This window comes from Microtus pennsylvanicus, chromosome 9, assembly GCF_037038515.1.
Source record: "Microtus pennsylvanicus isolate mMicPen1 chromosome 9, mMicPen1.hap1, whole genome shotgun sequence".
NCBI classification, from domain to species: Eukaryota; Metazoa; Chordata; class Mammalia; order Rodentia; family Cricetidae; genus Microtus; species Microtus pennsylvanicus.
In genome coordinates this window covers 45,548,665-45,574,853 of record NC_134587.1, presented here as the reverse complement: position 1 = coordinate 45,574,853, position 26,189 = coordinate 45,548,665, and the positions used below count along the sequence as shown (strand labels likewise).

At 53.7% G+C, this 26,189-nt stretch overlaps 2 protein-coding genes across 8 annotated transcripts in view; one reads left to right on the top strand and one right to left on the bottom strand.

Moving 5' to 3' along the window:
* The window catches only part of Fnbp1 (formin binding protein 1), a 125,786-nt gene extending 123,098 nt beyond the window's left edge, over positions 1-2,688 (top strand). For all 6 annotated transcript variants that reach the window (XM_075985755.1, XM_075985766.1, XM_075985759.1 and 3 more), the window contains one exon: positions 606-2,688. In XM_075985755.1, coding sequence (XP_075841870.1) covers positions 606-613 — 8 coding nt within the window. In that variant the 3' untranslated portion in view covers positions 614-2,688. The remainder of the gene's footprint in view (positions 1-605) is intronic.
* Positions 2,689-8,922: 6,234 nt separating this feature from the next.
* The window catches only part of Usp20 (ubiquitin specific peptidase 20), a 31,886-nt gene continuing 14,619 nt past the window's right edge, over positions 8,923-26,189 (bottom strand). For both annotated transcript variants that reach the window (XM_075985740.1, XM_075985741.1), the window contains 17 exons: positions 24,831-24,944; positions 23,495-23,573; positions 19,968-20,415; positions 19,495-19,635; positions 19,081-19,196; positions 18,757-18,929; positions 18,195-18,289; positions 16,627-16,660; positions 16,416-16,461; positions 15,690-15,870; positions 15,481-15,607; positions 15,107-15,276; positions 14,939-15,020; positions 12,887-12,995; positions 11,958-12,060; positions 10,751-10,822; positions 8,923-10,300 (listed from right to left, as the gene is read on the bottom strand). In XM_075985740.1, the coding sequence (XP_075841855.1) occupies positions 10,140-10,300; positions 10,751-10,822; positions 11,958-12,060; positions 12,887-12,995; positions 14,939-15,020; positions 15,107-15,276; positions 15,481-15,607; positions 15,690-15,870; positions 16,416-16,461; positions 16,627-16,660; positions 18,195-18,289; positions 18,757-18,929; positions 19,081-19,196; positions 19,495-19,635; positions 19,968-20,415; positions 23,495-23,573; positions 24,831-24,944 (2,251 nt within the window). In that variant the 3' untranslated portion in view covers positions 8,923-10,139. The remainder of the gene's footprint in view (positions 10,301-10,750; positions 10,823-11,957; positions 12,061-12,886; positions 12,996-14,938; positions 15,021-15,106; positions 15,277-15,480; positions 15,608-15,689; positions 15,871-16,415; positions 16,462-16,626; positions 16,661-18,194; positions 18,290-18,756; positions 18,930-19,080; positions 19,197-19,494; positions 19,636-19,967; positions 20,416-23,494; positions 23,574-24,830; positions 24,945-26,189) is intronic.

Sequence of the window (26,189 nt, the reverse complement as noted above, 5' to 3'; positions counted from 1 at the left end):
GGAGCATCTGCTTTCCTTGTCTTCCCTCGCCTCTTGGGATGGAGAGCTTTCGCTGCTCAGTGAGGCAGGCAGCCTTAGGCTCCCCTCTCTCCTTACTGCAGAGACCTCCTGTTGCAACGGGAGAGAGAATTTGCTCTTTAGCTTCCTCGCACCATCCTGGCCAAAAAAAAGAAAGAAAGAAAGAAAGAAAGAAAGAAAGAAAGAAAGAAAGAAAGAAAGAAAGAAAGAAAGAAAGAAAGAAAACACGGTTCAGTTGAGCAGGTAGTCAACCTATTGACCTTTTGTTTTGGTCCAGAGATGGGGCCAGCTAAAGATGGCGATAAAAAGCCATCTGTCTTCCCAGAGTGTGGAAAGTGGAAGCATGACCTTGAGTTCAAGGTCATTGTCAGCTATATAGAGAATCTGAGGTCACCCTAGGCTACTTGAGAGCCTGTCTCAAAACAAACAGCCTCGAAAGCTCTCCACGACAGAGCCACTCTGGCAACCAGTTACTGAAATCCCTGCCCTTTTCCCCAAGGCAAGCAGTTTGCCAGTGGCAAAGTGCCTGCCCCTCACCTGTGGCTTCCTCTAACCCGGGGCTTTTCTTCTTTCTTTTTGTGTTATAGGTTCCTAAAGGCAGTGCACGTGGCCAGAGTTCCCCGTGAGCCTCCCCAGGAGCCACCATCATCCAGCCCACTTGTCCCCACAGGTCTCCAGCGTCACCCAGGCTGGCGGGGCATCCCGCTCATCTGCAAGCTGGGTTCCCCTGTCCCACCTCCCCTTCTCTTCATAGCGTTGCTCCCGTGGCTCTGCCCATTGCCCTGGCAGGGGCATTTCTCTTCCTCAGCCCCACGCAGGGATTGTCCACCTCGCTCCAGTCCCCTCCCACACAGGCCACAAAGCCAGCTGGACTTGCGCCCGTGTGCCCCTGCCCCTGCTGGGCTCCCAGTCCACCTGCAGACTGCCTGGTCTTCCTTGTGCATCTCACACTGTGCCTTTCGTCAGCCGTCACCACTGGTTTCCGGGGTGACTACCAGAATCCAGCCAAGGAGGGCCAGTCATGCCCTGGGTGGACTGAGCGCCCACCTGTCTCCCATGTGTCTCTTGGGACGTCAGCAAATGTGTCCTCTCCAGAGGCTTCTGCCTCAGCCCCTCTGGTCATCCATCCCCCAACATCTCGGCACTGACACCTTTCCTCCTCATCCCAGTGGCTCTATGGTGGGACTAGGGCATCCGGCCCCTCCCCACCTGCACTCTGGTTCTAAACATGGCCCAGGAAGATCCATACTGAAGTCCCAACCCCAGCTTGTGGGCCAGCCCTGTTGTCTTGCTTGTGTCCGCCTTCTGTGAGCTGTCCGCCTGTTCATGGCACCCTGTGACAAAGGGCCTCTCACCCACTAGCTCGATACTGTAAGGCGGACCTGCTGAGGCCCATAAGTAGCATTTGAGGACTCTACTATGTTCCTCACCAAAGACCTTATGCCTCTTGTAGTCCCTCTGGTGGCTCTGCAGCCACCACGTCTGCATTTGATCCTGGAAGCCCTGAGAAATGGATGGAGTTTGCTTTTGAGGCTGTGTTCCTCTCACATGACGGATCTTCGCTCGAGAACCAAGATGGTCGGTCATTCAAGCCTTAGAGCCACACAGCTTCTCTCCCTTCCCGGCACGGAAGCCCCAGCGAAAGCCGCCCTGTTAGCATGAGCTTGAGGAAGTTGGCATCCTCTTCTGGGCAGCTGGTAGCTTGGCATCATGTCAGAGGATCAAAGACATGGGAGTCTTACAGAGACAGGGACAGAAAGGGCATGTCCTCAGGTCTGGCCTGGGTTTCGTCCAAAGTTTGCATAGATTCAGACATTCTCCACAAACTGGGGCTGGCATACCATGCTGCAGACTAGTACTGCTAACTTCATAGCGGGGGGGGGGGGTGCCAGGGTGGGGAGGGGTACCAGGGCCAGGTGCAGGGACAAGGGCCTGGCTTTGGATATCAAGAGCAAGCAAGGATTAGCTTTCTCCATCCCCCCCTCCTCCCAAGCAAGGCCAAGCCCAGGGTCCTGCACACTGTCCTCTGGGCCCCCCGTGGGGCTGGTCCATGAACCACAGCTTCTGTTCCCTGTAGCAGGTGTGCCCTTAGTCCCATGAGGAAGACTCGGAGAACAAAATGGAAGCCTGGTACCTAAGGGTGACATCAGGGCCTCAGCTCTGACACAGTTAACCCGACTTCAGCAGGTCACCAGAGCCTCGGGTTTTCACTAAGTTGGGCTGACCGCTGCCCCTCCCTGAGGAAGCTAAGTGGTTTTTACAGGTCTGCTTGCAGACCTCGGTAATGCATGAAGGCCGTGCCTCTCATCTCCTGCCTGGATTAAGAACGGCTCTTGCCACAAAGATAAAAGGGATAAGCGGCCGGTCCGTGACTGTTGAAACCTCTGCCTGTCTCCCTTCTCTTCTAACTGCCTGTACTACCTATGTCCAGAGGATGGCAGATGAGCGTCTTCTGGCCGGTTCTCTGAGCTGCCCCGTCCACTGTGGGAATCCTGTGGAATCGGACCGGGAGGGGGGTGTGCAGGGTTTCCCAGGGAACTCAGCATCCCCTCTCTCCAGGACCCGCTGCCTGTCATCCCTAGCTGCTAGAGCTGTTACAAGAACGACTCACTGTAAAAGAACCTGCCCTGCAAGTGACTTAGAGATGAAAATAAAAGGAACTTGACATTTGCCCGTTTTTTTTTTTCTTATTCGGGATATGAAGCTGTGATAGCTCCTCCCTCTAGGCTGAGTAGCTCAGCCGGTGAGAGCAGCCCCAATATTTCACGGGGGCTCTGATGCCTTCCGGTGACACCTGTGGTGATAGCAGACATGTTCACACAAAGTTAAACAGCTTCTGTTCCTGCCAGGAAGTTTCTAGAAACTGCAGCCTGGTGGTTCTTTTTGATTTTGTGTTCTGTTTATGTAACACGCAGAATATCTCTAGTAATGGCCCCAAATTCTGTACATGACATCAAGCACCTTTTAAAGCGTGTGTGTGTGTGTGTGTGTGTGTGTGTGTGTACAAGCGAGCTGCACTAATTCTCAGCTTGAGGGCACAGCACTGTCGGGAAGGCCCTCCCAGCTGACAGGTCCTGGGCTGGCCTGTGTCTCTGGAGGGAATTAAAACCAAACAAGGTGCTTTCATTAGAAGGCTACTCTCACCCTTGTATGAAATGTTAGTCCTTTCAATGTTAAATAAAATATAATTTCTGGTGTCACCGGTTCTCTGGTTGCATGAAGAGAAGCCTCGGGCTGGGGAGATGCCTCAGTGGGTAAAGTCCCTGTTGAGCAAGCACAAGGACCTGAGTTCAATCTCTGGCACCCATATAAGAAGCTGGCACAGCAGTGAGAGCTGGCACCCCAAACACTAAAGGGAGGCAAAGGCAGGTGGGTCCCAGCCACCAACTGGAAAGCTAATTTCTGAGACCCTGTCTCAGGATTTACAGAGGCACGCACCATTAATCCCAGCACTCAGGAGGCAGAGGGTTTCTGAGTTCGAGGCTAGCTTGGTCTTACTTATGGAGTTCCAGACCAACCAAGGTTACAGGGACCTGTCTCAATGTAATTAAGATCGAGTGATAAAGGGTGACACCCAATGCTATTGATCTGATCTCCACACGTAAGTGGTGAGCACACACAAGCTTGAACATGCCCTCAAGCCTAACATGCACACACACGGGAGGGAGGCAGGGGACTCCAGTCGCAGAAGCTCCCAGGGCTGACGGCTGGCCTCTTCTCTGTCACTGTATAAACTCAAGAGGAATCATGTCTATTCAGGGAAGGCTAGAGACCTACTCAACAATAAATGTCACTTCCAGCCCTAAGTAGGCTGACACATCACAGAGACACATTCTACCCAAGAATGGCAGATGTGTATTTGTTTTGGGGGACAAGGTTTCTCTGTGTAGCCCTGGCTGTCCTGGAACTCGCTCTGTAGATCAGGCTGGCCTCGAACTCACAGAGATCTGCCTGCCTCTGCCTCCGGAGTGTTGGGATTAAAGATGTGCGCCACCACCGCCTTGCTCTTACTCCTCCTCTGCCGCCGAGTTGACCTCTGGCCTCAGGAATGCCGATGTGTGTGGGAGTTTGGCCAGCACGAGTACACATTCATGGTCCACAACGGTCCACTGTTCTCCCAATGGCCAGGCGAGAAGTGCTACAGGCCAAGTCAGCAGCCCTGGATGGCTCCAAAGGACCACCTGCAGGCCCAGTGTGGTGGCACACACCCTTAACCTCAGCACTTGGGAGGCCGAGAGGCAAGCAGATCTCCGTGATTTCCAGGTCAGTCTGGTCTATGTAGTGAGTTTAAGGCCAGCTAGAACTACAAGGGAAGACCCTGCTTCAAAAGAGATGGGTGCTACATTCCTGGTTCTCACTGGCTTGCCTATTGTTGGAGGCCAGGATTTCACAGCTGTTTTCGAACACTTCACCCTGTCTTCTCAGGGAAAGTGTGAACACACCTCCATTCTCAAAGGGTGTTTAGGAGTGCTTTGGGGAGGGAGCTGTCCACATTGAGAGATATTAGCCACCACACCAAGTATGGGCACACTCCCCCATGGGTCATCAGGAAGAGCTGCAGAAGCCTTTTTTTTTTAATATTTTAATTTTTTTTTGTTTTTTTTTTGTGTGTGTTTTTCGAGACAGGGTTTCTCTGTAGCTTTGGTGCCTGTCCCGAAACTAGCTCTTCTAGACCAGGCTGGCCTCGAACTCGCAGAGATCCGCCTGCCTCTGCCTCCCGAGTGCTGGGATTAAAGGCGTGCGCCACCACCGCCCGGCTTTGGTTTATTTTTCTTTATGTCTGTATGAGGGTGTCAGATACTTTGGTGTTACAGATGGTTGTGAGCTGCCATATGGGTGCTGGGAATTGAATCTGGGTCCTCTGGAAGAGCAGACAGTGCTCTTAACCATTGGGCCATCTCTCCAGTCCCTGCAGAAGCCTTTCCATAGTGGATGGAAGCAGCTTCCAAGAAAGCTACTACCTGCAGTACCAGGAAGCTAACATTTGGGGAAAAAAAAATTCTAAACAAGTCAAGAAGTGGTGGCTGGATGTGGGGGTACACAACTGACATCCAAGCACTCAGAAGGTGCACACAGGAGGACCAGTTCAAGTCTCGTCTGGGTTGCTAAACCATCATTCTCCATAGAGGCAGTGTGTTAGAGGAAACCAGGTGACTGTCGTTAGCAAAAGATTAATTTTGGAAAGTCATTTCCAGAATGTTCGTTGAGGACTTGGTTGTTCCATCAGAAAGGAATCGGTGGGATTCCAGCAGAGCCTGGCATCTCCTTGGCTCCTCAGAACCTTCCGTGGCTGGGGGGCTCTCGCAGGCAACATGGCTACAAACCGGGAGGCTGTGTTTCCTACTCTGGTACTGGGGTTGCAGAGAAAGAAGTTCCTGATTCACACAATCAGGACACTCACACGCCCTTGGGTTGGGTTTCTCCAGTATTCTGGAAATACCGGCTGGCCCAGGCACCCCAGCAACCAGCTTGCCCTGGCCACACCCTGGCCTCAGGAGCCTTTTTGGTGAGGGACGTGGTGACCCCTAGTGGAAGAAGGCAGAACTGGAGTAGCATCCCTAACCTGCGACTAGGGAGGAAACCTAAGAGCCTGGGGGTGGGGGAAGGGAGCATCCCTCATCTACGCGCCCCCCCGCCCCCCCTCCAGTATCAGAGCCTCATGCTTGCTCACAGTAAAATTCTAGGACTGTGAGAGCCCCAGGGAATCTCCCAAGACACACTCTTATCTACTGCTGCTAGCAGCAGGCTGACATGAGCTGATGGAGGCAGCAGAGTAGAAGCCCTGAGCTGCTGTGCCTGGTGACCCGGGCCTGGGTTCTATCCCTCGCTGCTGTGCCTGGTGACCCGGGCCTGGGTTCTATCCCTCGCTGCTGGACCTGGGTTCTATCCCTCGCTGCTGGACCTGGGTTCTATCCCTCACTGCTGTGCCTGGTGACCCAGGCCTGGGTTCTAACCCTGCTGCTGTGCCTGGTGACCCGGGCCTGGGTTCTATCCCTCACTGCTGGACCTGGGTTCTATCCCTCACTGCTGTGCCTGGTGACCCGGGCCTGGGTTCTATCCCTCGCTGCTGTGCCTGGTGACCCAGGCCTGGGTTCTAACCCTCGCTGCTGTGCCTGGTGACCCAGGCCTGGGTTCTATCCCTCGCTGCTGTGCCTGGTGACCCAGGCCTGGGTTCTATCCCTCACTGCTATGCCTGGTGACCCGGGCCTGGGTTCTATCCCTTGCTGCTGTGCCTGGTGACCCGGGCCTGGGTTCTATCCCTCGCTGCTGTGCCTGGTGACCCAGGCCTGGGTTCTAACCCTCGCTGCTGTGCCTGGTGACCCAGGCCTGGGTTCTATCCCTCGCTGCTGTGCCTGGTGACCCAGGCCTGGGTTCTATCCCTCGCTGCTATGCCTGGTGACCCGGGCCTGGGTTCTATCCCTTGCTGCTGTGCCTGGTGACCCGGGCCTGGGTTCTATCCCTCGCTGCTGGACCTGGGTTCTATCCCTCACTGCTGTGCCTGGTGACCCAGGCCTGGGTTCTAACCCTCGCTGCTGTGCCTGGTGACTCGGACCTGGGTTCTAACCCTCGCTGCTGTGCCTGGTGACCTGAACCTCAGCTCTGTCTCTGGGCTCCCACGTGGTGGAGAGTGAGAACTACTCTGGAGGGTTATCTCCTGATCTTCACATGTATACAGTAGCATCCGGCCCTACCACTCCCAAAACAAGTGAATTAAAAAACCAATTGCTGTTATTAAAGGCGAGCCCTGTGGGTCCTGAGAAAGCAGGAAGTGGCAGCTGGGCATGGTGGAGCATAGCTGTAACCCCAGCACTCAGGAGTTCCAGGCCAGCTTGAGCTACATAGCTGAGCCCTGTTTCAGCAAACAATTCAAAGGTTTCCTAAGCTTGAAGGGGTTTGACATCTTCTGGCTCTGCCATCACTCAGGGTGAGCCCTCACCTCCCTAGTCCCTGTGGTGCTCTCCTCTGGTGTCCAAATACGGGACAGTAGCCAGCCAGCACCCAGCAGCCCCTTTGTGTCTCCAGTTGCATCAAGTATCCATTAGGCCCTGACTGAAACACTTGTGGCTCTGTGCGGTAGGTTTTTAGTGACATCAACTGGGGACATCTCAGGGCTACAAGAAAATAATATACACAAAGGCTCAGGTGTGCCTTCGTCCTTAGACCTGGACAGGCAGGAGGATATTTCCAGTTCTGCAGTGCTCTGCTGGACACAATGCCCCCCAAAGGGACAGCGCCCAAGAGGCGGTGCAGCCTGCAACGGTCCAGGCGAGTCCTGCAGAAGCCCCCCCCCCGCAGCTCTCCACAGTGGTCCTGGCACACTTACTCAAGGTTGCCAGCTCCTTTTCAGGCTCTCTGCGGGTATCAGTGCATCTGTGCCTGCTCCCCTTGATCCATCAAGCAAGGTCCTGGAGACAGGAAGCCTGATGCTAAAATTCTACTTTATTTCTAGTTCAAAATTAGGCCATGCAAGAGTCAGGGTAGTTTCATGTTTGCCCTGGGTTTAAAATAGAATGGGTGTAAGGCACATCCTTACTGCTGCAGCTCGCGCAAGTTCATGGGCAGAACCACAGACCATTAGGACCTGCATGTGCCCTCAGGTGCCAGATACCTGCTCTGCAGGGATGGCTACTCACTCCCACAGAGAGGCACAGTCAGTCCTTCCTGGCTCCTCCTTGGAGACTCAGCCCTAGGGCCAGAAGTTGGCCCCAGCTCGCCAGCCCCTGGGAACTTCCTGCCTTGCTCAACGAGGATGCCTTGCCTAGCAGATCTAGGTTCACTGGAGCTGCTGAAGAGCTAGGCGTTTATTTCAAGGGGAACTACCCAAGTGTTTTGAGGCAAACCACTGTCTATTTCTAGCTCAGTGTCCCGCAGTACAAGCAATGAATGTTGCCAAACCCCTGAATTAACTCCAGACAGAACTCCTCCTCCATAGGAAGCCGTCCACGAGTGCACTATGGGTTCAAACGTATGTAGCTCTCGGAAGTGAGTATGTCTGAAACATCTCTAGAAACACTCCACACACGCAGTAACTTGTAAACAGAGGCTTGAAGAGGCAGGGTGCAGGGAGTCTCGGAGTCCAGGCTGGCTTGCAACTCAAGATGCGGCCAAGGATGATCCTCTTGCCTCTACCTGCTCTATAGGCTGCTTCTATTACAGGCAGGTTCCACCATACCTGAATTAAGTGGTGGGACTGCAATCCAGGGTTTCATATGTGTTAGATAAAACACTCTTCCAGCTGTGAGGTACATTCCCAGTCCTATATATGTATTTCCTTGTTTGGTGGATTTGTTCTGAGATGGAATCCTATAGCCCGGGTTAGCCTCCAATTCCTTACGTGGCTGAGGACGACCTTGAACTCCAGATCCTCATACCTCTACCTTCCAAATGCCAGACTAGAAGAGTACATCACTACCCCTGGCTTTGGGAAGGTTTTAGCCCTTGTTTCTACTCCGAGCACTCCTAACTCTTCAGTATTATGGGATGCCAGTGGCCAGTTTGCTCTTCCACATAGGACAGAATAAATGTGGGCCCCAGAACACACTCAACCACTGAGCCACCTCCCAAGTCCAGAGCTCAGTGCTTCCAAAGCAATACTTTCAAATCCTTCCCCAGAAAACAAAAGCAAATGGGACCAGAGCTGCAGGGATGACGACCATACTGCTTAAGGTCCAGAGGCCTGAGGTCTTGGGGAAGGCTCTGTGCCTCTGTAGCTACTTTGCAGGCTGTTGCTGAGGTTTTCAGAGGTATGCTGGCCACTAGACATATCCCTACTGGGCCCCTGTGGTTGACAGGTTTCAGGAAAGGAAAGAAACAGTTGGTATTTCAAATGATCCAGCCTCCTCCCCAGAGCTTCCACGGGGCCTCTGGCTCGTGTTAGTTAATAAGCGACAGGACAAGCTAGGGGCAGGGGAGGAATGAATATTTATTGTGACATTCTGAACACAAACCATCACAGTAGTGCAATGAGCCAAGGGCTTGACAGCAGACTTCCAAAGATGGCAGCCAACGGGGCAAGTCCCAGCAGCAGCTGTCCACGGATCCACATGCCACCTCAGTGGGAAGAAGCAGGTCTAGGGGCCACCAAATGTCCAGGCCTGGGCTGCAGGCACCCACTTCTGCAGAGAGTGGAGGCCACTGCCCTCTGAAGGCCTCTTGGTCCCAGGATCCCTCACCACCCCATACCTAGATGTTCTGTCCAGACTTCTCAAGGACCCCAGCAACAGGACAGCCTCTCAAGGCTCAGGGGGTCCCAATACCTCTGCAGTGGCCTTGCAGGAACCTCTGGGCAAGTGCCTGTGTGAGCAGCCACAGATCACATCTCCCCAGAGGTGGCCCTAGACACTAAGGCTGGGGGAGGTACAGGAAGAGGAGAATCAGGGTCACTCTAGGCCACACAGGAAGCTGAGCAAGCAACCAACACTGCACCAGTGCATAAGGTATCTGTCAACCCCACCCCAGGGGTTCAGGAGCCTCTCCACAGGACAAATGACACCCATCTGCCAGTGGGCTCAGCACGGCAAGGTGGCAGGTCCCCTAAAAGCAAAAGTTGCCCTTTCTCCACTCCAACCACATGAGCCCTGTATCTATAGTCAACAACCAACACAGGGCAGCCTGGACCTCCAGGAGGCTATGGTAACCAACATGGCCACCATGCAGAGCCCCTCACATCCATTCTGTCTCCTGTGCATGGACATCTACCTCTGTGAGTCCCTAAGGTACTGGACCAAGTACCCAGCAGAAAATACCCAAAAGATGGGAGCCACACCCAGTCTCATCCCAGGGGACAGCATTGGCTGAGGGGCAGCATGGAGCTCCTGGGACAAAAGCTGGGCCCAAGCTAGCAAGAGGGCAAGTCTGGGGAAAGGGCGACGACAGCCGGAGTCCTCAGAAGTCAGAGAATATATTTCCCGGCACAGCATCTCTCGCTGCGGACGGCCCAGCCGCACTTAGTCTCTGCACCAGGCACACAGCAGCTCAGCTGCAGGGCAGACACACCCTCTGGGGATGGCAGATACCAGCCTTCGGGGACAGTGGGCACTCAGCAGGATGCAGTCTGCAGAGGGATGCAGGGCTGTCTGGGAGGGAGTAGGGCCAGCCACAGCCACTCAGCCTGGCCCAAGTCACACAGCCCGGGTCTCAGCCTCAATCTTTTGCTCTCCATGCAAGCTCTCTAGGTCTGGGAGCTGGGCCACACTCTGCCGGATGGCAATCTCAGGGCCACCCCCATACAGGTTGTTCAGATAGGTCCAGGTCTCCTCAGAAATCTGCCCATAGTCAGCCCCTGTGGAACAGGAGAAGCACGCTTACACAGAGGCCACATTGCATAACAGTCCTCAGGAGAAACATCTTCTAGGTAGTGGAACTGCGAGGATGAGGACAGGCATGGTGCCCCAGACGGGAGAGCGAATGACCACACCCCTCCCCAAAGCCCTTTCTTCTAAGGGGCCCAGAGAACATGGCTCTGGCTGTTGTCTCTTGTTTCCCAGGGTTAGAACTGACCAGGCTAGCAAGAGGCATAAGAGGCAGGGTGTGGTGAGGGGCCTATCAGACCTGCATAGGGGTCAAGCACTGCTAGAACCCCTTATATGGCCTCTGGGCCTGGATTTGGGTAACAGGATTTTGATAACAGCTGGCAAAACTTCCTGGAAGGCAGGACCTCAAGGTAACCTGGTGGCGTGGCCTGAAGGTACGAAGGACAGCCTGGCTGGGCTAGGGGTGCTGGGAGACTTACCCTGCTTTAGCTGGACATGGCCACTGCCTTTGACCTGAGCGATCCTGCTGTTGTCAATGGGCCCGGGAGGCTCTGCAATAGACAGAGAGCACGAGGTTCAGTGCTCCAGGCAGTACTATCCTTCAGCAAGGCTTCCTACTCAGAGCCCACAGAGGGCAGAGCCAAGGCTAACAGAGATACTTCCTGAACCAAAGCCTTCTCTCTTGAGTTTCTTAGTACTCTGGACCCAGAAGAGGGTACATATGGTGGGCATGGGGTTGTTTAAGACCAATGTTTTAGTGAAGGGCATCAGTGGTATTTGCCACTATTTGGTGTTCTTTCCTGGTCTACTATCATCTAGCCCCCAGCAACTATGAGAAATGGAAACTGTTTACACAGGACAGAGGTTCCGGCAGCTGGAAAGACCTGCCCAGCTCAGAACTGGAGAAAGGCAAGGCCAGAAGCCAGACCATGGAAAGAACCCCAGGACTATGCTCCCAAGCACGGTCACCTGACTGTTTCAGCCAGCAAAGGATGGGGCTGGGGAAAGATCCAACAGCCTCTCTAGTACTGGCTGTTCATGCTCTGAGAAGCAGGCAGGACACTTGTGGGCTCTGTCAACCTGCCAGGCCCCAAGAGCCTGTGTGACTGCGAAGGTGGCCCAGATCTAAGTCTGCTACTCTTTGCTGGTGACTTAGAGGAATCCTGATAGATAGCTCAGTAATTACAGGGCGGTATGTATGTATGTATATATGTATGTATTTATTTATTGTATTTTCGAGACAGGGTTTCTCCGTAGCTTTTTGGTTCCTGTCCTGGAACTAGCTCTTGTAGACCAGGCTGGCCTCGAACTCACAGAGATCTGCCTGCCTCTGCCTCCAGAGTGCTGGGATTAAAGGCGTGCACCACCACCGCCCGGCTGGCTGTCTTCATTTCTGCAAATTCAAGGGATCAAACAAGTACCTCAGCTTTCCTAAAGGTCTAAAGCTATCTACCAAGGAGGCAAGGAGGCAATAGTATCCCAAGGACATGGTCTTGCAGGAGGGAGGAGCGGCTTCCCAGGGGTCAGCAGGAGTGGACAGAGGAGGCAGGGTAGGAAGGATGCTCTACCGTAGCGGCTGGGAGAGCAGCAGCGGCAGCCAGGCCTGCTGGAATCTGTGCTCTCTGCATCCCTGGAATAGAGCACCAAACCTGCCAGGCTGCCCTGCAGAAGGCACGCACCACTCACCACTGTCCTTCCCTTTGACGAAAGCCTCCCACTCTCGGAACCAGTGCATGCTGATGCAGTAAATGACGCTGGGAGACTCCTCGGCTTGGAAGGCCTTGTTCAGCTGGGGGGAGGAAGAGACAGGCAGGGCAGTCAATCTGTCCCTTTCCTCATGACTTTTCAAAGTCCCACCCCAGCCCCTGAGCCTCTCAAACACTAGATGCCCTACGCAGAAAATCAATGACTCCTTGACATGTTCAAAAAAAGAGAAAATTCAAAAAGCTAGAGAGACGGCTCAGTGGTTAAGAGCACAGGCTGCTCTTGTAGAGGACCCAGGATCAATTCCCAGCACCCACATGTAGCTCACAACCATCCATAACTTCAATTCCAATGCTCTTCTATACCCTCTGAGGGCACCAAGCATGCACATGGTGAGATAACATATATATGCAGGCAAAACATTCAAATACATAAAATACATCTTCAAGCCGGGCGGTGGTGGCACACATCTCAGGAGGCAGAGGCAGGTGGATCTCTGTGAGTTCGAGACCAGCCTGGTCTACAAGAGCTAGTTCCAGGACAGGATCCAAAAGCTACAGAGAAACCCTGTCTCTATAAACCAAAAAAAAAAAAAAACTTCAAAGAAAAGGCTAGTTCCCGCACTGACCAACCAGGTTACAGCAGATAATGCCTTTAGCACTTTCTCTAAGATGCTATTTTCTCTCTCCACTTATCAAATGCAACATCAACTCACATGGTTCACTGTCTAACACTTTTTTTTTTGTAAAGGCCTGAGCCACCACAGCAGGTGCAAGTAGAGCACGTTGGCATTTCTCTAACGCCAAGGCCTCTTCTCTTCATTCCTGACCTGCTACTACTTGGCAGAGCACTTCCTACTCAGCCTGACTGCACATGGCTTCTGTCCTCAAGTCCCTGTTCCCCAAATGCACCTTGATGAAAGTGTCAATCTCCATCCTCCTGCGCTTGGCCAGCGCCTCGATCTCCACCTGGCAGATGGAGCACACGTACAGATGGTTCACAGCAGGGCCGCCCCCGAACCTGCTCGGGCAGGGAGAGAGAGCCAGCATCAGGCAGGGGAGCTGCTCCCCGCCTCAGCCCGTGCCCTCTAGCACTCTCCCAGCACAAAAGGCTGGCAAGGGTCCTCAGGGCTGCTTTTCTGCAAAAGGTACCCAGAGCTCGGCTTCATCCGGGCCACCAGTGAGGCTGCAGTAGGAGATAGATGGGTGCAGTGAGGCTGCAGTAGGAGATGGGTGCAGTGAGGCTGCAGCAGGAGATGGGTGCAGTGAGGCTGCAGTAGGAGATAGATGGGTGCAGTGAGGCTGCAGTAGGAGATAGATGGGTGCAGTGAGGCTGCAGCAGGAGATAGATGGGTGCAGTGAGGCTGCAGCAGGAGATAGATGGGTGCAGTGAGGCTGCAGCAGGAGATAGATGGGTGCAGTGAGGCTGCAGCAGGAGATGGGTGCAGTGAGGCTGCAGTAGGAGATAGATGGGTGCAGTGAGGCTGCAGTAGGAGATAGATGGGTGCAGTGAGGCTGCAGTAGGAGATAGATGGGTGCAGTGAGGCTGCAGTAGGAGATGGGTGCAGTGAGGCTGCAGTAGGAGATAGATGGGTGCAGTGAGGCTGCAGTAGGAGATAGATGGGTGCAGTGAGGCTGCAGTAGGAGATAGATGGGTGCAGTGAGGCTGCAGTAGGAGATGGGTGCAGTGAGGCTGCAGTAGGAGATAGATGGGTGCAGTGAGGCTGCAGCAGGAGATGGGTGCAGTCAGGCTGCAGTAGGAGATAGTTGGGTGCAGTGAGGCTGCAGTAGGAGATGGGTGCAGTGAGGCTGCAGTAGGAGATGGGTGCAGTGAGGCTGCAGCAGGAGATAGATGGGTGCAGTGAGGCTGCAGCAGGAGATAGATGGGTGCAGTGAGGCTGCAGTAGGAGATAGATGGGTGCAGTGAGGCTGCAGCAGGAGATGGGTGCAGTGAGGCTGCAGTAGGAGATAGATGGGTGCAGTGAGGCTGCAGTAGGAGATGGGTGCAGTGAGGCTGCAGTAGGAGATAGATGGGTGCAGTGAGGCTGCAGCAGGAGATAGATGGGTGCAGTGAGGCTGCAGTAGGAGATAGATGGGTGCAGTGAGGCTGCAGTAGGAGATAGATGGGTGCAGTGAGGCTGCAGTAGGAGTTAGATGGGTGCAGTGAGGCTGCAGTAGGAGATGGGTGCAGTGAGGCTGCAGTAGGAGATGGGTGCAGTGAGGCTGCAGTAGGAGATAGATGGGTGCAGTGAGGCTGCAGTAGGAGATAGATGGGTGCAGTGAGGCTGCAGTAGGAGATAGATGGGTGCAGTGAGGCTGCAGTAGGAGATAGATGGGTGCAGTGAGGCTGCAGTAGGAGATAGATGGGTGCAGTGAGGCTGCAGTAGGAGATAGATGGGTGCAGTGAGGCTGCAGTAGGAGATGGGTGCAGTGAGGCTGCAGTAGGAGATAGATGGGTGCAGTGAGGCTGCAGTAGGAGATAGTTGGGTGCAGTGAGGCTGCAGTAGGAGATGGGTGCAGTCAGGCTGCAGTAGGAGATGAGTGTCCTGGCCTAGGAGCCTTACAGGATCAAGGGCTCTTTCCCACCACCCACTGGGAACTGGCAGGAGGGGGCTCCTTCCGGGGGCAGACTCTACATACCCAGCTCTACTGGGGCCTGGGGCTGGACTGGGCTGCCATGGGAGGACTGCCTGCTCTTAGTGTCACTGACCTACAAGTCCCCAGACTAGAGCAGTTGCCTCAGTGTGGCCAGTCTGGGCCCCATGCCAGACAGCCTGTGCTGGGTAGAGGTCAGAGGTCTAAGCCAACCCCCACACCTCAGCCCTGAAAGCAATATCCAAGGGCTTTCCACTGCGGAGCCAATGGGATGACTGGATTCCTTGCAGAAGGTGGGGCTGCTGCTGTGCTGCCCAGGGAACAGGGGCAGCGGGGTCAACCTCACTCCAGCCAGCTCCCAGCACTCACCTGCTGTACAGGTGCTCCCAGACGCTCTGCGGCAGGATCACCACCAGGTCGTCGATGTAGTGGTATTTGTTGGGTGGGATGCCTGTGAGGGGAGGCACAGAAGAGAGAGCTGGAGCTTGGGCCCAGCTACCCCCACCGCAACACCTCCCCCAGGGGCAGCCTGCTCACCTCCATGCGAGCACAGGAAGGTATGGTTGGTGATGGGCCCCGGCTCTGCAAAGGTGTTGAACTTGTTTAGCCATTCTCGGGACACGTAGAACCGGAGCAGGCTGGGCTCCCGCATGGCAGCCAGAGACACCACCTGCTGCCGCTCACGCATGGCCTCCTCACTGCTCTTCCTGGGATAGACAGGGGTACAGTATGAGCCAAGAGACCCGGACTCAGGTTGTGCATGGACACCAAGTCAGACCAGGCCATGCTATGTATGCAGAGGCATCCCGTGGCATGCTGGGGGAGTGGCCTGACCCTCTCACAGGAAAGCTGGCTTGCAGAAACTGCAGACACAGACAGACACATTGGTTGGGGTTCCCCACCAGGCCCACCTGTAGAAGAGTACGTAGGCCTCCACATTCTGCACCACCGTCTCATGGACCTCGGTGACATACTGGTCATCGAATTCATACCACTGCCCATTGATCACATTCTGACAATAGGCAATGTAGTGCCCACCTGGTAGACAAGCAACAGGTTATGTGGACCACAGGGGCTAGGCAGTGGAGGAGGGCCGGGCTGGAGTGCGGGGCATACTCACTGCCTGCTGTGCCATGGTGACAAATGACAGAGAGAAGGTCATAGGTGGTGACCTGAGAAGTGCACTCCTTGGCCAGGAAAGGGCGGAGGTCGAGTCCCTCAAGGGGGAAGGAAACATGGCTGCTGACTTTGAAGGAGTACATTACCTCATGCCGGAAGCGCTTCAGGTGGACACACAGAATCTGAGGGGAGAGGGCAGGGGCCAGTCACCCTGGCCAACTGGGGAAAATGACAGGGAAGCTCATGGATAGGACTCCCACACAGACCTAGGCCTGTTGGACTTGCATGGGGTCCATCACACAAGTCAGAGACCCCCATGTGGGAGTCAACAGCCCACTTCTCTCATGAGAACTGACAGCCTATGGTGTAGCTGCCAGAGGGGCCAACAGAGAGCTGGGCTGGGCCCTCAGGAAGCTGACTCGGCCCCAGCTTGCCATGTTTACTTTTCAAGAACTCTGACACTGGTTTGGGGACTCTAAGGAACCTTTCCAGGACATCAGCCAGCCCGCAGCCTGAGCCTTGACTCTGCTCACCTGGGGCCTCAGCAAGCCCCCAAACAGAAGAGGGAACTGAAGTGCAGAGGACACCTCTCCCCCAAAGCACCTGCGCGAGTTTCATGGCCTTCTGTATCTGTACAGGACAGGTCAATCTCTACACGGTCCCACAGGCCACTCAAGCACCTACCCACGTGGACCCCAGCCTAACAGGGCCGAGGTGGCTTGCTCACCTCGGGCAGGCATAGGACTTTACAGTACTTCACACCATTCCGCAGCCTGCAGAAGGGGACAGAAAAGCCATGGTCAGTGTCTTGTGGGGAGGGAGTCAGCAGAGAGACCGAGGCACAGTCCCCTCCAGACCCTTGTCATCTGGGAGGTTAGCACAGGGCTGAGGGAAACCCTGGGGAGGACTAGGGGAACAGGCCCTAGAGCACAACTTACTTCTTACACCGCTCACAGCTGTACATGTTGTCACCTGATGTAGACGAGCAAAGGCCAGAGGTCAGCAGGCATAGAAAACGGGGACAGAAAGGGCAAATATGAATTATGTTTAAGGTGAAAAATACTGGCAGGAAGTGACAGGATTCCAGAGACAGAACCAGAAAGAAAAGAGGTTCATTTGACCCTAGAAGCACCGAACTTCTCACATGGGCAGAACTAAAAACAAATGAAAGGCAGGAGGCAAGGAAGAGGGAGCCCAGCACTGAAGGTAGGCAGGTGGTGGACTCGAGCCTTCAACAGGCAGAGTTCCCATTTCACACTGCTAACCAAAGGGACTCGGGGCCAGAGAGATGGCTCATCTGAGCTAGATGACCTGGGTTCGTCCCTGAGACTTACATGTGAAACAGAGAGCCAACTTCAGATCGTCCTATGACCTCCACATGTGCAGTGTGACATGTGACGACACACACAGAGCAATAAAAATATTTCTAAAAATGTAAACCGTCACTGGGTGGTAGTAGCACAGAATTTTAATCCCAGCACTCGGGAGACAGAGACAGGCAGAGCTCTAGGAGTGTGAGGCCAGCCTGGTCTACAGAGTGAGTTCCAGGGCAGTGAGAACTATACAGAGAAACCCTGCCTCAATTAATTAATTAACTAATTAATTAATTTCAAAAAAATTTTAAAAATAATAAGAATAGTTATTGTGGCAAAATTGGTATTATTTGCATTTTTCAATCAGAAAAGAAAGCAAAAAAAAAAAACCCAAAAACTAAACAAACAAAAAAACCCAAAGAATTTTTTTAAAAATCATGAGGTTAGTGACATGGCTCAGCAGGCAAAAGTGCTTGTCACCAAACCTGACAACCTGAGTTTGATCACAAGACCCACATGCTGCAAAGACAAAAATCAATTCCCTAGCTGTCTTCTTGCTTCATACTAGGGCAGTATATGTACACACATTAAGTAAAGGGGTAAATATTTTAAATTACATTTTAGCTTTCAAGCTGGTCACAGTGGTGACAACCTACAAGCTTAACTGGAGAAGAGGAGGCTAGAGAGAGGATCAGTAGTTTAAGGCCAACCTGGGCTATACAATGAATCCGAGGCCAGCATGGGCTATACAAGACCCTGTCTCAAAACAAAGACAAACAGAAAAATCCACCTCGTTAATAACCAAGGAAGCACAAAGCTCAAGTGGAGCACCCCCTCCACCACCCAACTGGTAGAAAGTAACAACAGGCCAACGGCCAAGAGTGACGGCAGCAGATGTCTAAGCCTGCCCTGGCGGGTAGCAGGTGGACATCTATCTCATGTGTTTCTTTGGAACAGCCTCATGCAGCCCAGGCCGGTCTTGAATTCACTATATAGCTCAGAATGATCCTAAACCCTGATCTCTTGCCTCCACCCCCGGAAGTGCTGGGGTCACAGGGGTGCACCTCCCGTAGGCTGGCAGTGGAATCTAACAGGGTTAATCTGGAAAGCACAGTGGCCACGGGTCCATTAGCCTTGGGCTCTATGCAGTCCCCTCTCCCTGTAGCTCCCATTCTGGCAGCCAGGCCACTCACCCTTCAGCTCGTCAGCAGCAAAGAAAGCAGCCAGGCAGTCTTCCAGTGTGACAACAGGCCCCCAAAACCAGCTGGGGGTACAGGACACCACAAACCTAGACAGACAGGAGAGGGGTGATAGGCGCTATGAGGCCTGGGTATGGGGGTGTGGCTGAGGGCTGTCCACACTAGCAGCTGACTTGCAGCTGGAGGCTAGAGGCCCAGGACTAGACATTTTGTGTCCACAGGCTCTGCAGGGCCAGCTTATGTGCCCTTCCCCTAGGCCAGTTGGCTTGGGGGTTAAGGAAGTTGCCTGTAACTCTCCAGGTCACACCTGGACCCAGATGCTGCCTCACTTCTACTTGCTGCTTGGCCACTCTTTGGGTTGTCACTTACCCTCCACCTTAAAGGAGCATTAGTCAAGGCTATCCCAAAATGACCAAGACCCTGAACCCAGTTAACTCATCTACCTCTTTGGCCTCCAGCTCCCCTGATCCATAGACTCTCCCTGGCCCCATGGATGCTTGTTCCTGCATTGCTGGTAGACCCAGGAAAGTCAGGCCGGGCTGAAGTCCCAGCATACCGTCGGATGTACTCCACGATGAAGGCCAGCCAGCCCTGGGAGGAGTAGCTGTCCCCACAGGCACCTGGCTTGGCTGGTACATTCTGGTAGATGGCAGAGTGGAGTTTGGCTAGGTCTTCCTTGCCAGGGATGGGCAACGACAGGTCCTGGAATGTCTCCACTGTGGTAGATACCTATGGGATAAAGACCCGCCTGGTGCCCACCTTTGCCAGTATCTACTGCCCCAGCAGGTGAAGCAGAAAGTTTGCTCCTGGGGTAGGAATGCCAAGGGAGAGTCCACCCTACCCCACATGGTAAACAATGCCAGCTTCCCTGGGCACCCACCCGGTCACAGGTGAGACACTGCACCAGACTGAGGACAGAGCCATTGAAGACGTCTGAGATTACACTGCGGTAGCTTTGCTCCTTCCGCCTCCGGCCACCAGTACTCGGCACCTGGGCTGGGAACACAGCACAGGACTAGGCCAGTCTCCCTGGCATGGCAGGCACAGGCACAGACAAGAAGCTTCCTCAGCCACACTGTGCAGCCCTCACCGTGGATCACGACTGATTATACACGTCACCCGTTGACGCCTTAGCACCACTGTTTATCATAGAAAATGGGGCTCCCTCTCACATCCCAAGGCTGCTACTGGGTTTAAAGGCTCAGGTGAGCAGCACACAGCCTGGACCGGGGTTGTAAGTGCCCCACACTGGCCACCATGGCATCCCCAGCTGAGCTCATGACTGCCCCCGAACCTTTCTTGAGCACGTACGATGGCCCCATCCTCACAGGGCTTGCACGAGGAGGGCTGCTGGACAGCTTGGTGTGGCCCTCGTGGTGGTGCACAGGGCTGCAGGGGCGAGAGGAGCTGCGTATGTGGGCTTCGTTGTCTGGCTCTGGGGACAGCAAGGAGGAAGTACTGGGCCAGGGCAGCAAAGCTAGTGCCCTCCATGCCAGCTCTGGGGCCAGAGCAAGAGAATCTGGCATCTCCCCCCAGGAATAATGCCAGCCTCCCCATTCCGCCCCCTATGTCCAGCTCCAACCCCATCAAACACACTGGGACAAAGCTATCCAGTATATTTCCAGCTGAGGCTCCAGACAAGGTAGGCACTGTGAGGAGGGTTCAGAGGCAGAGTCTCCCCCACCCTACAGCTAGGCAGGCAACTGACACAGGGCTTACAGGCTGTGACTTCCCAGTGGCCCAACCAGTGATCTGGCTGACTGATACCTGGGGTCCGGCAGGGGCTGGTGGACCTTGGTGATGGTGGCTGAGTCTCGCTGGATTGGTTGTCGAGGGAGGCCATGGCCGTGTCCACATCAGCATCCTCATCCACTTGTTCCGAGTTGGTGCGCTGCTGGCCCCAGGAGAACTTACGGTCCTTCATTCGTTCCTTCTCAGAGATGGCTCGGCCAGCCTCTTCTGGGATCAGCAGCTCCATCTCAGCCTTCGAGCTTCCTCCACCACGCCCTTGCCCGTCACCCTCACCCCTGTCACTGCTGGAGTCACAGGACAGAAACTCGTCCTCTGATGGGCTTCGGTCGCCATCACGCCTCTCATCCGTGTCACTGGAATCTGAGTCCCGAGCATCAGTGAGTGCAGTCACAGCAGCTACCATGGGCTCCTTGAGCTCTTCATGAAGCTGGTCCATCAAGCAGCGAAGGAACTCCTGGGTGTCCTGCAATCAGAGCCATGTCACTAGGGCTTTACAGGGACACAAGAGCCACATGGGCACTGCTGCTTCTGCCCATAAGGTCGCCAGCCACCTCTAGCAGGACCTGGCAAGCACCTATGCAGACAAGAGGCCCTTGGCAGTCCCCACCATTCAAGGCTCAGAGAGACTATGGGACTCCTCCCAGGTCACACAGCACACAAAGAGCCAGGGTCCTGGGCGTAAACCACAGAACCAACTTCGCCTCTGTTCCTGCACAGTTTGGGAAGAGAGATGAGCAGCACATCAGCCACTGAGGTCTCCTTGCTCCCTGGGCAGAGGTCAGCAGTGTGTCAGGGACCCAGGAAGGGTCAAGGGATAGAACATGGCCAGCCAGACATTAAGAATACTTCATTGAACAGTGCTACCCAACAGGCCAGGCAGCCAAGCTGATCCCTTCTCTACCGGTGCATCTTCCTACTTCCCCCCACATCACCACCATGTGTGCGACACAGCGGCAGGAGGAGAGGCCCTGAAAGCAGAGTCCCACTCTCCTGGCTCACACGGGCAGGACACAGATCAGGTTGCTTCCCCCAGAAGGATGGTGTCATTTTTAGGGCCTCGTACCTACTCTAGCCCTGCAGGAAGCTGGGAGGTAGCTTGCTTGCAGAGACACCCTACTGAGGTGGTGGTGACAGCAGCTGACCTCAAGGGCTGAGGGCACTGGAAGACATGTGCTCCGAGCCCAGCAGCAATCTGATGATGCCTGAGCTACTCCTGGGCCACATGAGGGAAACAGGCTCACAGGCATCCAGAGCCAGCTGACCCCAGGAGAGGTCAGTGGGACACACAAGCGGTTTCTGTCCGTCAGGAGGGTAGGCATATGAATGAAAACACGTCTTCAGCTACCACCCACTACTTCTTATTTTTGCAAGATTAGGGGAATGGCTCACTCAACACAGTGCTTGACACGCCAAGCATAAGACCTGAGTTCAAGAACCAGAATCAACATTGAAAACAAGAACAGATGCGGTGGCATGCACTCGGAGTCTCGGCACTGCCGAGGGAGAGACAGACCCAACCACACCATCTGTGAGCTCCACACCAGTGAAAGTCACTGTGGGCGGTGTTCACAAAGATGGTCCCTGAGGTCGTCTTCCAACCTCTCTGCGGGTACAAGTGCTTGCACATGCACACACACCACACACACACATACACACACATCTTTTTTTTTTTCTTTTTTCTTTTGGTTTTTCAAGACAGGGTTTCTCTGTGGCTTTGGAGCCTGTCCTGGAACTAGCTCTGTAGACCAGGCTGGTCTCGAACTCACAGAGCACACACATCTTTTTTAAAAAATAAAAGTTCCAACCAGGCAGTGGTGGTGCACACCTTTAATCCTGGCACTTGAGAGACAGAGGTAGGTGAATCTCTGTGAGTTCCAGGCCAACCTGGTCTATAGGATACAGAGAAAGCCTGTCTCAAAAAAAAAAAAAAAAAAAGAAAAGAAAAGAAAAAGAAAAAAAGTTTTCTGTCCCTTGCCAAGCTTTCAACCCACATGAAAGCACAAAATCTCCTATGTCCACATAGAGAGGCTACAGCTGTGCCTGGCTTCAGACCAGAAGTGTCTGTGGAAGTACAAGGAGCAGGGAAAGCAGCCTCTGCTGGGCCCAGCTGGAAGAGATGATGTCACACAGCAGTCAAGCAGCATCCCACCCTGGCTGAGGGCAGCACAGCGCCATCCAGAATAAAGGTCACTCTGCAGTAAGGGACAGGCTCAGCTTGTCCCTTACCCCTCTCCTGCCCTGTGTGCTGTGTAATGTGTAGCTTCTCTGAGCCTTGCTCACCTGTGACATGGGAGCAATGTGTCCCTTTGTGACAGTGAGCCCAGGCAGCTGCAGTCACCAGTTCCCAGAACAGGTAGTACAGAGGCAGCATGGACTTTCTCAGGCAGACAGCCTGGCACCCACTCCAAAGATCTGAGCACATACCCCGGGGCCCCAGCCTGAGCTGGGTGGCAGTCAAGAGAGTGCAGGCATCTCTAGTGCCCACCACTGCATCTGAGGGACCAACATACAGGCAGCAGAAGAGGTGGCCCAGCCACGTCCAGCTCTGACTGCAGGTTATCCAGGAGCCCCTGCCACACCACAGGTCTTGTGGGTTCGGCATGGGTTGAGAACTCACATAGCACATTCTTGGTTCCATGATTTCCTTTCTTTCTTGGCTGCCCTGGAACTCACTCTATAGACCAGGCTGGCCTCAGACTCACAGAGATCTGCCTGCTTCTGCCTTCCTGAGTGCTGGGACCAAGGGTGTTGTCTTCACGCCTACTTGTGATTTTCTGGGCAGAATGCTATGTATGGTAGATCTCAAAGATACACTCTGAGCTAAAAGTTTTTCTTGCCAGTCATGGTAGAGCACACCTGTGAGTTCAAGACCAGCCTGGTCTACATAGTGAGTTCCAGGACAGCCAGACTTACATAGCAGGAACCTTAAAAAAAAAAAAAGTCCCCACCCCCGGCCAGAAAAGAAAGAGTAGGGCTCTATGTGTAGAGTGCTTGCAGGGTATGCCTGCAGGCCCCAGTCTGTTCTCCATACCCACATAAACATTGGGGCGCAGTGGCACCTATGATCCCAGAGCTAGAGAGGCAAGATTGGAGGACCTGGGGTTTGTCAGCTCAGTAAGTCTAGCCTGTGAGTTCCAGGCTGGTAAGGGACCCTGTCTCCAAATAGTAAGGTGAGGATTGATTCACAAAATACATCCAACATCAACCTCTGTCCTCCACATACATGCACACGCTCATCTGCATGCACACAGACACATGCACACACGCACGCACACTAAATAAGTAGTAAATAATAAAAATAAAAAACATCCAAGGAGGCTGGGTGCCCTCCCCACTGCGTATCTGCTGTGTGGCTGGCATGAGTGACTTGGTCCCTTAAACCTCGGTTTCCTTGTCTGTAAATTGGAGCTAAAGGACAGCAGGTTACTGGAAGACACCATGTTCCTGAGTAAGAAAAGCTCTGACAATAGATGCCTGGCCTTTCTGCCTGCTATGAGGTCTGCTCTGGCTGGGCCAGTGTCCCAAGCAGCTAGACAGCTTACCTGCTGGGCATAGCCTCGGAACATCGGGTTGACCAACTTGATCCCATGGGACAGGCTGGTGGGGACCACATAGCTTGGCCTGTGGGGAGACCAAACCTGCTAGCACAGGTGGCCAGCCTTGACCTACGCCATGTGTGGCAACAGAGCAAGGCAGATCAGGTACCCACAGGGGCAGTTCCCACGACCCCCACTGGCCCCACTGGCCAGGAGACAAGCCCACAATGTCCATTGCTGAAAAACCTAAAATTTCACAAAACAACGAAATAGTATCACTAATATTTCCCCGCTAAAGAGGACACCTCAGGAGCCTAGTGGTGTCCAGAGAAGAAAAGGCAGAAGTGCACCCAGGGACACCAAAAGAAGCTCTGACCTCCGACCTGTGGAAGAGTGCTCTTTCTTTCTTTCTCTTTTTCTTTTTTTCCAAGACTGTTTCTCTGTGTAGCCCTGGTTGTCCTGAAACTCACTCTGTAGACTAGGCTGGCCTTGAACTCACAGAGCTCCACCTGCTTCAGCCTCCCAAGTGCTGGGATTAAAGGTGTGCACCACTACTGCCTGGCTGCCCATTTCAAGGCCTAGTGTGTGCCTGTGAGTGCGTTCAACCCCCCCCCTTCACTTATCTTTCTTTACTTTTATTGGTTCTTTTTGTTTGCTTGCTTTTGTTTGCTTGAGGACTATTTTGGTGCAGTTTGAGAGAAAAGGAACAGGGCAGGCATGCTATAAACCTTTGCAGCTGCCGGGAGGAGGGCCAGAGAAGAGGGAGAGTCAGCCATGCTCAGTAAGGGAGGCTGGCAAGCGGCTGACAGGAGGGCCTTCAGGAAAGGGGGAGAAAGTCGAAAGGCCCAGAACAAGCCAAGCGAGGTTTGGGTCAGGATGTGAAGCAGGAGTAAAGAGGAACTTAGTGAGGGTCTGTAAGCAACTGCCTCACCTTCCGCTTGCCCAGAGACCATGCTTCTCATCTTTTAAGTTCACTTCACCCTGCCACAACCATGGCCTGGCCAACACCCAAAACTCTGTGTGCAAGTACCCCATCCCCAACTACAGCCTCAACTGACACCTGACACTAGGCAATATGGTCTGCGGGTCTCCGCACAGACATCTGTCAAGACAGCTGTCACCCAGGCTCCATGGTCACCAGCTCTGTGGCTGGGAACAATAATGCCTACAGCTTTGTGCCTCTGTCTCCCCATTCTTCAACAGAACTAGTAAGCTTAGCGGTGCAGTGCAGGCTGCCTGTGAGCACTCATGTGCCATGGAACCATCCAGAGGAAGCGCTCCGCCAAGAGAGCACAGCAGTCCAGCCCCACACATCTAGCCAAGGTCACACTCGGACACTCACCGTTTCTTGTGCCAGACCTCAGAGATCAACTTCTGGTAACTCTTGCACAAGGCTGGCTTCTTGTCTGTACGTACCAGGCCACCACACTCCAGGAAGAACTGAGTGAGTGGGGGGCTGGGTTGGGGGTAAAGAGTCAGGACAGAAGAGAAATGGGAGGAACAGTGTTATTTAGAAAGAACTAGATTAGGGCTGGAGAGATGGCTCAGCACATAGAGGTGCCTGTCACTGAGCCTGGTGACCTGAGTTCGATCCCTGGGACCTAAATCCACCTATGCTCACATATACACACTCGAGACAGGGTTTCTCTGTATAGATCAGACAGTTTCTTGGCTGTACTGGAACTCACTCTGTAGACCAGGCTGGCCTCAAACTCACTGAGATCCACCTGCCTCTGCCTGGGGAGAAACTGCTGACAGTGGGCCCCTAGGATTGAGAGCCAGGAAGGCCTTGTCTATTACAGGAAACAAACACCCATCTCTCCTGAGTCAGATCCAGGCTCCCGGCCACAGGTCCTGAGACTGGGACTCTGAAAGAACAGGGGTAAAGGTGCCCCTGCTCTCCCTGAGCCTACACTGTAGGACTTGTCAGGTGGGAGGGCACCTCCTCAATTCTACTTTCTACATGTTACAGAAACTGTCACACATACATTCACACGCATGAGCATACACACACACATACATGCACGTTAAACAAATGTATACAAACAATGTCAATTGACCATATTGTCACTGTGAACCTTTGGGGGCTGTCCTTCCAAACTTTTTTTTATTGTGGAGGGGGATTGGTTTATCAAGACAGGGTTTCTCTGTGTAACGGCCCTGGCTGTCCTGGAACTCACTCTGTAGATCAGGCTGGCCTCGAACTCACAGAGATTCACCTGCCTCTGCCTCCCAAGTGCTGGGATTAAAGGCCAGCACCACCCGGCTCAGACTTTTTTAGGTATGCATATCTGTTCCCTCTTCCCCTCCTTTCTATATGTTAATTAACACGCAACTGTATACAGGAAAAGGGGAAGGTTGCTGAGTTTGCTCTACCATTCCTGTGTCAGCTGTGTGTGTGTGTGTGTGTGTAACAATGAACACACATACTCTCAATCACAACCCTGTAGAGACCGCCACTACATGGGCCTGCACCCCATCTGGCAACCTCCCTTTCCATCTGCCAGGTTCTGCACCCCTCACTTCAGTAAACATTGGCCTACACTCCCCACAAGACTGCAATACAATGAACTTACTCTCTTGCAGATAGACCACATGGACACAGTATTAGGATGGAACCAGGGACTCGCACATGCTAGGCCAACCCTCCACGAAATAGCTGCACCCTGCCCCAACCAGGGATGCTGAGCACCCCTGTGCC